Source organism: Lutjanus erythropterus, chromosome 24 (assembly GCF_056507025.1).
Source record: "Lutjanus erythropterus isolate fLutEry1 chromosome 24, fLutEry1.hap2, whole genome shotgun sequence".
NCBI lineage: Eukaryota > Metazoa > Chordata > Actinopteri > Lutjaniformes > Lutjanidae > Lutjanus > Lutjanus erythropterus.
Window position 1 is genome coordinate 4,960,127 of NC_139340.1, and position 16,266 is coordinate 4,976,392.

At 39.3% G+C, this 16,266-nt stretch overlaps 1 protein-coding gene across 1 annotated transcript; it reads right to left on the reverse strand.

The window, feature by feature from the left end:
• Positions 1 to 398: 398 nt before the first annotated feature.
• fam171b (family with sequence similarity 171 member B) lies at positions 399 to 9,810 on the reverse strand. The gene is made up of 8 exons (XM_084713929.1): positions 9,316 to 9,810; positions 6,599 to 6,832; positions 4,488 to 4,580; positions 4,103 to 4,261; positions 3,834 to 4,004; positions 3,566 to 3,682; positions 3,334 to 3,457; positions 399 to 2,572 (listed from the first exon to the last, which is right to left on the reverse strand). The coding sequence occupies exons 1-8, from the start codon at positions 9,539 to 9,541 to the stop codon at positions 1,252 to 1,254; spliced, it is 2,445 nt and encodes an 814-aa protein (XP_084570055.1). The 5' UTR covers positions 9,542 to 9,810; the 3' UTR covers positions 399 to 1,251.
• Positions 9,811 to 16,266: the final 6,456 nt, after the last annotated feature.

Genomic DNA, 16,266 nt, shown 5'->3' on the forward strand with positions numbered 1-16,266 from the left:
CGCTGGTGATCTTCAGATTCGGGAAAATGAGAGAACATGGTGCACAAACCTGTCTAACAGCAGCTACATAATGCTTCGACATGACATAGATCCTGCATTTTTTCTTGAGCTAGCTTATGCATTCTTTGGCAAAGTTGTACAATCACATAACTCAACAACAACAATGCCTGTGTGAGCACAAGTGGTAAAAACTAATTTGGATTACTTAGTACTGATGTGACACCAAGTGATGGAAATAGCTCAATGTTGGTTAAATGATGAATGGGACAATTAAATTCTCCTCTTGCACAATGAAGTGTGACGTATATCCACTTTACGGACTGTCCATCAGTTAGCTTCCACTGTCAAATCTGCGGTCGCCTGAGTGCTTTTTCATCTGCAAGTTAGTTAAAACCGTTTGCTTTCTATATATTGTGTATTAGTGTTTATTTAGTATTTTTGATCTTTTTGATAATCACATCCGTGTTTTTAAATAGCGAGGTTAGCTACTTAGCTAGCCTGGCTGGCTCTGCAGTTTGTGAGGAAGGTGGTCAGCTCCACAGAAGCCCTTTTTACACAGAAATCCCGCAATATTGAAGCAATGAGGGCTCACCTTAAAGCCGGCTTTGTGTTTCTACACAAATGGATATATTTTTACACTGACCAAGCAGCAACAGCATGAAGCCGCCCCAGTGTGTCATACAACGAGCTGGCATCACTGAATCAAAAGAGGTGTGAAAACAAAGCGGCACACTGGGCACCATGTGATTCTGCTCGTTTATTTATGTGTTCCTGGATACATGCTCACTTCCTCTGGCGCAGATAAGGTAAAAAGATCGCCTTGTGTTATAATCTGTGGGGAGCAGCAGGGAAAAATGTATGGTCGCTTTGACAATACGGTCTACGACTTTCATTTTGGGCACCTCTTCCAAGCACTGAGTGTAAAAAAAGAGCCATATCAACCTAATGTTAGCTTGCGCTAATGGTTATCTATATATCAAATTTATCAAAAATACTAACTAAACACTAATACACACAATATACAAAGTGAATGGTAAATATTAACAATATGTACAAATTGAACTGTAAAAAGTGAAGTGTTTTAATAACTTGGGGATGAAAAAGCACTCAGGTAACTATAGACATTCCTGCAGATTTGAAACAATGGCGGATGGTCCGTAAAGTGGATATACGTCATATTACATTGTGCAAGTGGAGAATTAAGCACTCATGAAAAAAATGCTTGTCTTGATGTTTGCAATGAGCCATGCTCTAACTTCGCTTTGTCAGAGGTCTCCCCTCACGGACATGCTTAGCACTTCTCTTTTCCGTCTTCCCCTTCTCCCTCACCTTCCTCAAGCGACGTGGAGGCGGGGTACCTCTTGACTCGCTATCCTCCTGAGCGCTGGATGTATCCATTCCATCTCGCTCTTCAGGAATGTTGGGAATAGCCCCACTGCTCCCGTCTAAAATGTTCCTCAGGGAAGGGTCCTCTGGTGTACAGGTGGCTGTAGTGCCACTCTCACTACTGCTCAGGTCCTGCTCTTCACCGTAACGCCCCGCTCTGCTGTGGTGCGGCAGGGAAGAGGCCCTCATTGAAGGCCTGTCGCGCTCTGTCTCGCGGATATTCTGCAGAGGCTCATTCATGTCCACCCCTGAGTCCAGGCTGGTGTCGTTGCTGCTCGGCGGGCGGTGGCGGCTCTGGAGCTCTATAATGGAGTGGCGAACCTGGGCAGCTGGCTTCCCGTCCAGGGAGACAAACCAGGCCCGGGGGTGAGACGACAAGGGCTTGCCCCGGGTCAGCTCCAGTAAGGTGCGCTCTGAAATTCCCTGCAGTTCACTGGGTACGCCATGCCCACTGTTGAAGGCCTCCATACCAGCTGCCTCATTAAGAGTCCCAGGCACAGAGACGGAGGATTCAAGAAGGTTACTGTAGCGTCCCCACACACTGGCATTAGGGCCTTGTCCTTGGGGAGGAGTCTCCAAAGGCTGGGGTTCATCTTGGCTGCTCTGTTGTGGGCTGCTTCCACCTTGGGAGTGGTGGTGAGGGACTTTGGGGAGTGTCTGGGTGTAGCTGTCTTTACTTGCAGGCTCTGAGTGAGCATCGTACTCGACTCCATTGCGGGGGAAAGTAGCAGATTTGCAGCCTGACAGTTGCTGCTCCTGAGCATTAAAAAGCTCTGGTGCCTGAATGATAGCCACTGGCTGGTTGTAGATATGAACCAGCTTATCTGGAAAGAAGTTGTCAGAGTTCATGTTGGCCCGGTTCTGCTCTGACTTGTCCCGAAGCCGAGCCACCTCTTCACTGTTGATGTAGTGAGACGGCGGCTGTGGACCTTTGATCCGATCCGGAGGGATGTTCTCATAAAAAGGAGCAGCCGGGCGACTCCCTGGATCCTCCACATAGATGTTGTAGTTGGCCTTGTGCCTCGGTGTGGAGGGTTCACACTGGACACTGCAGGAAGCAAGGCTGTTGTCACCAGAGCGGAACAACAGGCCCTCTTCCATGTGGGTGGAGGTGGTTTGGTCTTTTTTCACCACTGTCAGTTTGGAAAAGCGTGCTCTCCTCCTCCTGGGCTCTCGATGAGAACTTCTGTGTATGGAAGAAACAGAATTTAATCACACCATGACCGACCACACCCTTCTTTAGTAGGGATTGTTGAACGTATTTTTTTGGTATATTACTATTGCCTTTACCTTGCTTAATTGCTTGCTTAATAGTCAAGTTAACCTGTGACATTTTTGAAATTTTGTCATAATCAGTGTATGAAATATTGAATTATGGACAAAAACATGTTAAGTGAGGTCACAGTGGCCTATGGTTCCCAAATTCTAATCAGTTCATCCGTGACTCCAAGAGGACATTTGTACCAAATTTGACAAAATTCCCTACAGGCGCCGCAGACATATCGTGTTCATAAGAATGGCACAAACACAAGGTCACGGTGACCTTCATGTTTCACCTCTGTTCGCCAGAATCAAATCAATTCATTCCTGAGACCAAGTGGACGTTTGTGCCATGTTTGAAGAAATTCCCCAAAGGCCTTCTTGAGATTGCGTTCACAAGAATGGGACAGGTGGACAGCCTGAAGACATAATGCCCTTGTCGGTGGCGCAGAGGCATAAAACGAAAAACATGAGCATTGACATAGAACCTCATCGCACATAATAAAAAGGTGTCTGAGAACATACGCTTTAAATTGTTTGCTAAACTTGAGAATGACTATATTGCCTTTGGTACTCAATCAAAACTTTCAAGGCCAACTGTTTTTTCACTATACAGTATACAGAAAAGTAATTCCGACTGGGAAAACAAATAATTCAACCTGACCGATTTCTGAGGAGATTTCTCACCCGCAGTGACACAGCAGCAAGGAAAGAAGTCCAATCACAATAGCCAGCGTTCCTCCCAGTATTCCCATCAACAGGTAGGTGTGGTATGATATGAAATCCAAAGAGCTTTCATGTCCAGCGTAATCTAAATGGTCAGACGTATAGATAGAAAACATTTACCAACAGAAATGCCAGTAGGCTGCTACACAAGTTGGTACTTACATGAGTTAATAAAGGCAGATTAGTTATGTACCGTTTGATGAGGGAAGGGGGGCAGCGATCCAGTGGCCCAGATGTGAAGCGGTGTAGGTCCAAACCAGCTCATCACCAACTCTTTTCACTATTCCCAGACCCTGATTCTCCCAGGCACCTTCAAACAGCATCAAAATGAGCTTTATCTGCTATTACTGTACAATACAGCATTGGCTTGTTAGATCTCTCTAATGATGTATTAATCTTATTTTGAATGTTTCTGTAAGCATGTGTTGGGTCTTATTCTGTTAGGTAATTTTTACTCTTACCTGTCTTTAGGTTAAAGGCCCAGGCTGGCACAGTATCAGCGGCCCTGAGGCGCGTCCTGTGTCCCAGGGGCAGGCTGATTTGAATGGGCCCTCGAACCTGGAGCTCCTCACCGCCAGAGTAAAGCAGGACGTTGACAGCTGCTACTGCCTTCAGCTCAATGCTTCTGAACACTGTAGACATGAGAGGTGATGTAAATTCTTTTAGAATTTTAGTAAACATTGGCTTTTTTGAAAGAATTATCATATAATAAGGAAATCCTTAACCTCACCTGATTTGCTGCTTATGATTCCTGGAGTGCAGTTGGCGCAGTCTTTAGCTAGGTGGTGCTGCGGTACAGTCAGGTACGCCGTCAGTGAGGAGATGTTGCTCTTATCAGACATCGTGAGCAGGTTCTTGGGGAACTTAACCAATGGCTGTGATGAGCTGTCTGCAAAAAACAACATGGGATATGATTCATTTAAATCTGGGCAAAGAATGCATCATACTTATATGTGAAGTAGCTTCAAGGTATTGTGATGAGATACTTCACAGTGGAGGTCCTTTCTTAATCTAATCTAATCTTGGCTGTATTTTGTCCAGTGTTGCCCAAGCCTTGTTGTATCCTTTATTAAAGTCCTGATTTGCTCCAACCTCCAAAAACAATTTAAACTTACCAAGTAACTTTCCGGTGATGAGCACCGAGTCTTCAAACAGCCAGATGTTCCCCTGACTGTGAGGGAGCAGCAGCAGCGTCACAGCAGAAAAAACTGCAGGGAGACAAAAAGAATATATTTCTAAAATCAAAGACACAGAAGTGAACATTATAGGTAGAAATGTGAATCATTCAGACAATCTCTCCCTCCACTTTATCTATAAATAATCATTTTAGAAATGACAGATGTGTGATTTAACGAGAGATAAGTTTTTTGTTTTCTCCTTTGGTTTTTGGACATAAAGGCTTGTTTATGGTGACTTGTAGGTCTGTAACACCACCAGCAGATGGCAGCGGTGCATGAAAACCTCTTTTTAGGGTTCAGCTGTCTGGCTCAGTAGCACAAAAGGGAGGCGCCTCTGATGATGCAGAGCAAAGCAGGTCTCGACAGATGACACTTTTATCATCCCTCTGATTTTTATCCCTCCCAACACCTGCCCCGTCTTTGCTTTAAACCATCACCTCCCTGCCTGATGGAGGAAGTGGGAACACAAACAATAGAGGAGGACCCGGGCCCCCTTTCCTTTTTTTTTTTTTTCCCACCAACATGAGATCTGTGTGGCTAAACAACCCCCACCCCCCTCTGCTTTTGATTCGGCGCAGGACAAAGACAGTTTGCTGAGGCAGGGATATGTTTCTCCCGAGCGCTCCGCTTCTACGTGCTGCCGTAGAGACAATCAATAAAACGACTACAGGACACAGCGTTCAGTTACACTCGACTGTACACTGGGAACATGAATTGCTTCATCATGAACAAACCTCAGTGACAAGTTGTATGTTGTCGCAGACACTTCATTAATCTGTAATGACCATGAATAATGCAGTTGTGAGAATACCTTGGCTAGCGTTACCGAAAATAAGTGCTTACAAATGACTAATAAAGCACAAGCCTGCTAGATTTTCACTCAGTTCCGGCCTCACACAGCATTTTTTTCTTTCTTTTTTGTTAAGGCAGCCAAAACAGTGTGTGTCTATAAAGGGCAGTGCATGTTTTTCTGGGTGAGAGTACCAGCTAAATGCCTTGATTGTGTTTGCTCTTCATGCTTGGATTGATTCCTTTAGCATCCTCTCTTAAAGGGGAGGTCAGGGTTAGCTGTGACCCTGGAGCTGGTCAGGTTAACTTTGAGCCAAGTGGATGTAAACAATTGCCGGTCACCCTACAGATTGTCATCCTGATGTCCATGAATATGATGAATGCTTGCTAGCACCTAAATGTAAGAGAAAAAAAGCCAGTGCCTGGTTACATCAAACCCTTTATCCTAAGGTTTCCCTTAAAATTTAATCTGAGGAAAAATCAGTTGCATAAAATTACCCAAACAATTTAATCTGGATGTTAGGCTAAAATTCATAGTGCCCCTGAAAACTGCACACAGCACAATGTGTGCATTTAAATGAACATTGTTAATATATGAAGTTGAACTGGAAACTTTCCTTTCAACACCCTGGACTTGACTGCATACTAAAGTGGTAAATAAAAGTACAGTAGAATTAATAAAAAGGTTATACTTTTTGAACTGAAATGCTACATTTATCTGTTCCTGCTCATCAAGTCAATAAATAAAATTCAAAACATATGTGCTGCCCTCTCCTGGCATGCAGTGTCCTCCGAGGAACAGCTGTATTTTGAGTCAGCAGCTGTTAGTTTGTTTCAACAGACCAAATTTCCTCAATAGAGGAACTCTGAACATGTGTTGTTTTATGTTAAGCATGTGAAGTAAACTGATCTAAGATAATGTTATGGCGATTGCAATGCTAATTTCTGCTAGCGTGTCAATGGGAATTCCCATAATGTGTTAGCAGTTATTTATGGATTTAAGAAATTAATTCAGGAATTAAGTAAAGAAACAAATAATCACAATACTTAAGACAACTGATTTTTTCCCCGCTCCTCCTGTTTCACAGGAAACATTTGTGTGAAAGCAAATAGCACTCTGATTTCCATTTCATGGTACATTGCAATATTCTTTTACGAGGAGCAGATATAATGGATAAATTGAGCAATATGTTAACAGAGTCTGCAAAGTAGTTAAGCCGACTCTGACAAGTGACTTGGTTGGTTGTCGTGTTACTCACTCGGTCTCTTGGTGGTGCTCCAGGGAAGGGGGCTGGGGATGTAGCCCTCCATGCTTCCCAGCAGAGTCAGACTGAGGCCTGGACTGTACGTCACCCAGAGCAGAACCTCGCCTCTCTCCCCTGTCTGGGCAGAGCTCCTCAGGGTGTGGTTCATGTAAACGTCCACTGAAGCACCCGGCAGCGGCTGACGGGTCACCATGTCCCTCACCAGGACCTTCAGGGCAAACTGGGACTCTGGAAAGAAAAGGTATTTGATTTAGTCTTTCAAAATGTCCTGAACTGAACAGAATAGGGCTGAGAACTGGGTTTACAGTTTACAGTCCACAGGAGGGGCTTAGCAAAGAGCCAGTTGTATTTATCACCTTCTGTTATCACTTAAATTAATTAAAAATATGATGAAGCCAGTGTGGATCTAGTGAATGTCCACGAAATCAAAGTATTTCCTTGTGGTAACTCGTGTCTCTGCATGTGTTCGATCTGTATGCAGACCAGCCTCCACCACTTCCTCCCAGCAGTACTCAGTAACCTTTCTTTCACCATGAAAAAGTGATGAGGCAGGCACAGCTGAATCAGTGGGAGAATGAAAAATACATCAAAACCAAGAGACAGAGAAGAAAAGCTACACTGCACGGCCATGTTTGACATTTCTCCCCCCCATATCTGTCACTTGGGTCTGCATTTTTCACATTTTGCATCTCTAGATTTCAGCCTTCTCATCTCGATCAGACTGTTTCTATCTAATAGAGGTTTTGAGGCATTAATTAGACTAAAAGTGGGTGTATTTAGTGTTATAACTGTTCATAAACAGTATGTTGGAGTTCCTAGAAATGGTGCGTTTGTTGTTTTACAGGATGTAATCCCTCCAGCCATGCCCACGCCAAATGTAAACAGAGGCCATCAGTGAGCAGAGGCTCACCTTCTGTATCAGCAGAGTGGTGCAGGATTACCATGCCCCCCATTAATTCATCACCTGCTCAGGCCAAGAAGATAAAATCCCTAATCCCTCAAACCTCCACATTATACATTTTAATCCGATTACTATGTTGGCCACACTGCCTGTGAATTATATCCAATAGTATATTAATGGAAACAGCCCCTCATTCAGATGGACAGCTTGGTGTTTAGGATACAATAATTAAGGGCATCCCAGAAAGGAAAAGTTCAAAATAATATCTTGTCTTTGTCTGGCCTGTGTCTCCAAGACATTATCAGTTTAAGACCAATATGAGACCATTTTCTCATGCTTCTTAAGTTTGGCTCCTGAAAAACTGCCTTTGTTTCGTCTCAGCCTGAGACTAATTTGAGCCCAAGTAATGATCTTAAAATGTTCTTCTCATAAGACAAAGACAACACAATTTTGAGAAACATAATTTTCCTCTGGGATAATTTGTAGTAGTATTAGTATCTCTGTCTCTAGGTCTATATCGATATCGGCAAAGAGGTAGTCTTTTATGTGCCAATATGAAAACAGATTGTTTTTATTTGTTTAGTTTCATATGCAGTATTCTGTGTGCATTCAGGACTCAGCAATAAGGACTGCTTGCTTTGCCCAGGGCAAGTAAAACGCCAAGTCGGGCAAGTAAATGTATCAATTCACTTGTCCGACTCAGAAACTGGTGATAAAGACTTTAAACATATAAACTATTTTGATTATCAATTAATTGTTAAAGCGATTTTTCATGTAAAAGAAGCACTAAGTGGTGTTTTCAGCCTCTCAAATCTCCATTTATCATCTTATCCAACTGAATATCTTTGAGTTTTAGACAAAACAAGACATTTAAAGACATCACCTTGGACTATGAACTGGGATGGACATTATGGACACTATTTTGTGACACTTTATAGATGTAGCAGCCCTAAATTAAACAATTGACCTTAGTCTTTGTTGTTATTTGATAAATGCCAATAAAACAATTTGTACAGTGGCAAGTAATTATATATTATTAAAAATATATTCAATTATATATTTAAAAAATAGATAGATTTCTCTTAAGGATCATTGCAAAAAATGTGTTTATGTATATTTATTATATAACATATTTTAGATCCTGTATAAAGAAAATCATGTTTAAAGGGTTTGATTGAAGGCAATTTTGAATCCTGTGACATTTTATACATTTCAGAATGTAATTAATAGGGCAACAACTAACAATTATTTTCATAATTGATTAATCTGTTAGTTGTTTGGTCTAAATAATGTAAGAAAATGTTGAAACGTTTTGATCAGTGTTTCCCAAAATGTCTTGTTTTGCTCACAACTCAAAGATACTCAGTTTACTGTCAGAGAGGAGTAAAGAAACCAGAAAATATTCACACTTAAAAAGCTGGAATCAGAGAATTTAGACTTTTTTCTTTAAAAATAATTACTTAAATTGATTGACCAATTATCCAAAAAGAGATTTATTTAATAAGAAATGAATAATAACTGGAGCTCTAGTATTTATATTCATACTTAGAGCATTTGCACACAAAAAATCTGAGAAAACCGCAACAAACCTGATTATAATGTGTAAATAATGAACAATGGGATATTGATTCAGTAATATAAATAAGCATCATAAGATATTTTCAAAACAGTAGTATTATTCAGCCTAATTATCTTCAGTTTAACAAACCCCAGCATGTGATGCACAGCAGACTGTGAGTCACAGGTTCGTCTGTTGCAGCGGATTTCCATTTTGTGTAACAATGCCTGACTCCTTTCTGTTTATGTTTACCTGCCGTCAGAGCGGACGGGCCCACAAATCGGCCTGGGCCGGTCGGTTCGGCTGCGGACGAGTCCCCGACCGCGACGGTGAGGCCATTGTCCCCGGTCGAGGAGGAGGGCAGGCCGCCGCCCTCCTCCTCCGCTGCTCTCACCGCCCCATCCAGGCAGGAAATCAAAAGCAACGACGGCAGAAGGAGCAGCAGCGGCGGCGGCAGGTAGCGTTCAGCAGCGGGCATGGCGAGAGGGGAAGCAGGCTCAAAGACATACCGAACCGCGGCAGACGAGCTCGGGAGCAGGAGAACCAGGTCCAGCACTGTTTGTCCTTATCACGAAGGCCTCATACCTCTCATGGTTTCATGTGGTGTTGGTGCGCACATAACGGGGGGAAAAACCCCTTGGAGAAAGGATGAGCTGGTGCTGAGGCTGGGCGTGTGTGGCCCAAGATCTTTTCTGTTGACGAGATGTCTCACTCGGTGGAAAAAGACGGAGCTCATCAGTGAAGTTCAGGAAGTGAAAATCCCTGTCATAATTCGAATAGAGGTAGTGGGTTACACCAACAAGGATTAAATATAATCTAAGATTGGAACTCATCAGAGTTTAGTAGAACTAGGTTTAAAATGAATTAATCCAGATTTAAAATTGAACACCACTCTGTTGCACAATTTAACCTCTCATTTCGTTATGCCAAGCTTATTTTATTATGTAAACTGAAGTTTAACAGTTAATATGGAGATGCTTGTGTACCCAAATTAAAATAAATACATAACAATAAATACATTTGAGTGACTGACGTTTAAAGAGAGGTTTAAATGTAATCTTCCTTAATTTTAAGATAGTTTAAAAGTTTTGTGCAACATAATTCTAAATTAAACTGTAATTTAATTATGTTTAAACATTAATCATTGTTGGTGCAACCCAGCCATTGATTATTAGTCATAATGGTTATTTTATTGATCCTGAAGAAGTCACAAGTCCTTATGATATCAACCTGGTTTTAAAGCTTCTTCTCGGCTAATTAAAGGACCAGGAGTTGCTGATAAAACACTTAAGGTGAGACGAAGTTACATCAGACAAGACATATTGTTGACTGAGTGGTTTCAAATAAAACCAAAGTATGACAAACCTGCAAAAGATGGCAACATTTTGTCTTGTAAAAGTATCTTTTACATTAACTAACATCAGATGTGTAATTGAAAGCACAATTCAATTGAGAACAAAAAATGATGTCTCTCACTATTGACTACCACTCATATTTTTTCCAGAGTACAGTCCCATGGGTCACATCATCAGAAGAGGCTCTCTTTTGTATTGTGACTTCCGACCGAAACAGTGACGACTATTGCTGTACCAAGAAAAAGCCACAGAGTGAGAGGTCTGTCCATCTTAATCATCTTTGATAAGAGTGAAGATGCTGTTACATCATTGGGGTCTGCATGGCCCTCTGTCGTAAACTCAGATCCCTGGCCGCCTATTTTTGTCACAGCTGCTTTGTCAAAGATGTGGAAATGCACCAATGAAGTCACATAAACAAAATTCTCAGAATTTAAGCCAGACAGTGTTAAAAAGTAGGTGAAATAAAATAATCAAATACTTGTTGTTTGGTGATTATTTGTCAAGAATGGTTTTGTTTTGATCATTTACTTTTGCTAATTGCTACTTTATATTGGTGTGTGTGTGTGTGTGTGTGTGTGTGTGTGTGTGTGAGAGAGAGAGAGAGAGAGAGAGAGAGAGATGGACTGATGGAAGTGTGCTGTAGTCTGACGAGTCCACATTTCAGATTGTTTTCAGGAAACATGGACATCATGACCTCTTTGTAAAGAGGAAGAAGGCCCCGTTAATGTTGAAAGTCATGGTCAAATTTACCTCTACCTGAGGCTGGGACAAGTGTTATGGACATCTCCTTCATCGAAGACAAAGGAAAACATTTGTTTGTATTTTATCCCTTTTTTCATTTGTAGTTTTCCCCCCACACTCTCCTTTGTATAAACCTGCCACATCTATCTGCAGTGACCACTCTGTACCACACGAGGGAGACATTGCTCTTCCTGAATCCACTGCACATGAGTGAAGTTTAAATGAAGTGCATCTTCCTGTCAGACTCACGCAGACAGATTGACAATACATGTATTGCTGTAATTACAGTTTTTTTTTTATCATCAAAGAGGTACTTTATTTTTGTTTGTTTTAAAATGTGTAGCTGGCTGTTTTTTGTTCTGTGGGATTATTTAACCTTTTAATATATAAACCTCTTAAAATAAAGAAATAAAAATACGAAAAGATACATTTACTGTGTATTAGCCAAAGAAGAGTTGTAGTCATTTGGGGAAAAAAAATATCCTTTTTGAGCTGCTCTCTTTAATTGTCAAATTTCATGATTTAAATCATTATACAAATTAAAACTATTTGTTAACCACAGACTTCCAAAAGGACCATGGGATGATACACAAATAATATAGATTATTAAACTTTTGTTTATTTGATCTTCAAGACACTTTATTTTCAATGTAGAGTAAATAACTGCTTGCCAGAAATAAAGGCATAAATGTATTTAATATGGAAATATGTATTTTGAGTTTATGAACATGTAATTTTTATTTTCTGTACCTACTATAAGAGATGATCTCTTGTTCTACATGTGATACCTGTGTACCTATAGTAGAAAAAAACTGTAGAGATGTTTCGGCTTTGTGCACTCTAAACCACTTAGTACAGTCCAAGTCCCCTCCTCCTCTACAAATGTAGTTGGAAGCTTCCGCTTCCGGTTTGGCAGTCGGCCTAACAACAGGTGGAGCACATGGTACCAGGTCGGGTCAGTGTATCGTTTGTTCATTGGATTTTCCTTTCAGAAACGCTGTTTAAAAACAAAAAAGATCTCTTGATTTTCACTTTGAAATACAAACGTTAAGATGTAAAGAAAATTTGATCTAAAGACACAATCGGCACATATGTCATTAACTCAGCAGCATCATTAACTAAACTATAATGAATTGTTTGACACAAACGAAGTGACAGACTTTTTTCACTGCTTGTTTTCACCCGGGGGGGGCGTGGTCGTGGTACGTGACGTATGGCTGCTCTCATTCATTTCGTATAGACCAAAAAACAATAAAATCACTAGAAAACAGAGAGAAATGGTCTGACCAAGGCGCAGAAATGAGAAAACAGTTTGATTTTTGTTTTGGACCAAAACATAAAAAAAAAAAATCAGTTTGATTTGTCAAACATTTTTTTTTGTATTAAGAGCTATAAATATAAAAATTGCAAATAAACCATTATTATTACAACAATCTGCAAAAATCAGGTGATTAAAAAAGATAATAAATAATGTAAGGTATTTAAGATAAATTAAGGCATAAAGTGCATTTCAAAACAGCATATAAGGTTGATTAAAATGCATTAAGAGCTATAAATGTAAAACTTTCAAATAAACCATTATTATTATTATTATTATTATTATTATTATTATTATTATTATTATTATTATGTCAATTTTCATGTTTGTTTTATGCAAAAATACTTAATAATTATTGAAAGTTAACTCTCCATAGCTGAACTGTGCCAACAATAGAACTGATAATTATGAAAAATGTATAAGATGATTTACTAAAGGGAAATAAATCTAGAAATCAAGACTGTTATATTATGTTGATTTATATTAATAATTCTATAGTCTATCAAGTTGTTTTCTCATCTCTGTCTCTCAATATATTCTGACAACTAAAACTACATCAGATTTGTAGAACATGAATGATAAAATCAGCTCAAATGACACTGACTTCAACATCTTAAGAATATTTTTATGTCAGTTGAAATATGATAAAATTCTGAATGATGTCATTTGTTCTGCTCTTCTACTGTTAATATGAAAACAAAAACAGACATTTCTTCCTTTTCTGGTCATTTTATGATTTTTTTTTTCCAAATAGAAAATCAAAATTATTTCTTAAATTTAGCTCATTACTTTTTGACCATGATAAAAAACCCGTCTTGTGTTTGGTTCATGTATGAGGTATAATTCATCTTCATTTGTTCATGTCATATGATGAAAAATGTCACGTCAGTTCAGTCGTTTTTTTTTGTCTTAAACCAGTAAACAGAAAAACAGCTGCAGTGTTTTTTTGTTCCTTCTTTCTGTCCAGACAAATATAAATGAACACTGTATTTGATTTAATTTCTTAAACAGAAAAGCAGCTACAGTCTGATTGTTCCTTTATCAAACTTAGAATGAACATTAAAAAAGTAAACAGGAAACAGATGCAGCTGACCTTCAAAGTAAAAGTTGAGTGTTTTGAACAGTTTGGAAGTGTGTTGACTGCAACAGTTAATTTAAGGAAAGCTCAACTAAATAATTAAACATAACAAAAAAAGTTATCAATCAATTTTCAGCATCCTCTAATTTTTTTAATTGACTGAAACTTCATCTAAATCAGCCTGGCAGGAGAAATATGTAGAAATATATAATTTATAATAATGTATATAATATAAATATATAATATTTTCTAAATAGGCCAAACATTTGCTGAAATATTGTCCATACAGGCCGTGTGGGACAGTGTGCCCACCTCTTTTTTTAAATCTTTCCAGTAATGATAATTTTCATTATTGATCAGTCTGTCAATCATCTTTATTCACTAATCAATTTGTTTGGTCCATAAAATGTCAGTCAGTGTTTCCTAGAAGTCAAGATGACGTCCTCGAATGTCTTGTTTTGTCCACAGCCCAAAGATATTCAGTTTACTGTCAGAGAGGAGTAAAGAAACCAGAAAATATTCACATTTTTAAAGATGAAATTGAGGAATTTGTACTATTTATAAAATTATAATACATAATTATAAAAATAGTTTTAAATAAATTTAATTATCAATTAATTGTTGCAGCTCTCAGTTGTAAGAAAGTGGAAGAAAAATGACTGTATGTCATGAATTATGTTTGTTATTTAGATCATTTAGTTTAACTGTCCACAATTCAGAACTGTTCAAAACACTCAGTTTTATTTTGAAGGTCGGCTCGGTACAAGTTTGATAATGGAACAAGTTGATCACAGCTGCTTTTCTGTGTAAGAAAGACAAACGATATAATGTTCATTTGTATTTCTTAAAATGAAAAGATGAAACATTGCAGTCAATTTTCTGTTTACTGGTTTAAGAAAGAAAAGCGACTGGACTGAAGTGACATTTTTCATTATATAATGTGAACAAGTGCAGATGAATTGTATCTTATACACGGATCATTTACATTTCAATTTTTGTATTTCAAAGTGAAAATCAATAATCATCAGTTTTTTGTTTTTTACTGCCTGTTTCTGAAAGGAAACATCCAATGAGCAAACAATACACTGACCTGACCTTGTGCCATGTGCTCCGCCTGTTGTCAGGTCACTGCCATCACAACCCTGACTTGGCAGGCCCCCCTGCACTATTTGACATGCCGGGTGTATGAAGTAAAAGTTAAGCATAACCCTCTCCTTCTATCTCTCCAGAGCTTCGGGGGGGGGTACAGCCCCCTCCCGAGCCCCTCACCTCCCACTGATCAGAGCCCCTGCTGCCGCAGCGGGATTCGAACCAGACGGTAACTGAAACCAGCTAATGTTACTGTTGCCAAGTCATTATCATGGCCTCTGCTGAAATAATGCTTTAAGTGGGTACAAATGTGGCCATTATTTTTCAGTCTTTAAATCAGAACAGAGGAACAAAATCACAGTTCAGTGACAGTTCTGCTTTACTGTCATCATCCAGCGACTCAAAAACTGATTTAAAGAAACATTTACAGCAAAGATCAACCCCTAATGTTAGCTACGCAGGTCAACAGCTTATGTTAGCTATGCAGGTCAACCACTAATGTTTGCTAAAAAAGACCAACCGCTAACATTAGCTACAGCCAATAATGTCTGCTGCACAGACCAACCTCCAGCTTGGGCACTTGACATTATGTGAATTTTTAAGGCTGGAGTCCAAAGATAAACGTGAAAATTGAATTATACTTGTTTTTATTAGTCACAATACTGAAGAGAAAACTTTGAAAAATATAAGGACAGGTGAGCTTGGATTTGAACCACCCACCACAGGTTCTAGACGTCAGGTGCTTATCTCATTGAGCTATTCCTGCTGCTGATTTTTTTCATACTCTTTTTTATTAGTCACAATACTGAAGAGAAAACTTTGAAAAATGTCAGGACAGGTGAGCTTGGATTTGAACCGCTCACCTCAGGTTCCAGACATGAGCAGCTTATCTCATTGAGCTATTCCTGCTTGTAATTTTTTTTTTTCCCAAATATTAGGACCTGTGGTGTTCATGAGCATGGTTGTAAATGTGAGTTGTCCCCATAGTAAAACATAAAGAAAATGTTGTAGAAGTTACCAATTAAAGTCGCCTGTAGTTTTCATTTAAAAAGTAAATAATAGCATGTGTGCTATATAGCATTTCATCATCTTCATCATCATCATCATGTCATATGAACAATAAAGCTACATGAACTTGGTTGATCACCTCAGAGCCACTGCTCTGCATGTTTTAGATGTTTCTCTGCTCCAACACACCTGATTCAAATGATCAGCTGATCATCAAGCCTCTGCAGAAGTCTGATAACAACCTAATCATTTGAAACACTGTACCATGACTGTACCCAAACGTAAAGATGCAACAAAGTTTAAAAAAAAAAAAAAAAAAGAAAAAAAAAGTGTTAAGAATGACCAACACAGATCACATTAAGATTTGTTGTTCTTCTGATGACAGCAGCATAAACATGTACAAATTCTATGTCGTACCTCTGTTTATCATATAATATCTGTAAAATATATACGATAGTAATCTTAATGCACTAAGGAAAGGGGGCTGAAGTCGCAGAAGGGGGGAATTGAACAGGAAACCTCATGACAACAAACCCAGGAAGGAAACCACTACACTAATCCAACCGCGCCACCCACCCCCGCATTTTTTTTTTTTCTTAAATGTCAGAAACTTG

Coding starts and splice junctions, on each gene's coding strand:
- fam171b (XM_084713929.1), bottom strand. CDS start 9,541: ATGCCCGCTGCTGAACGCTACCTGCCGCCGCCGCTGCTGCTCCTTCTG. Junction 4,005..4,102: donor AATCATAAGCAGCAAATCAG/GTGAGGTTAAGG, acceptor TCATGTCTACAG/TGTTCAGAAGCATTGAGCTG. Junction 3,683..3,833: donor GGCCTTTAACCTAAAGACAG/GTAAGAGTAAAA, acceptor TGCTGTTTGAAG/GTGCCTGGGAGAATCAGGGT.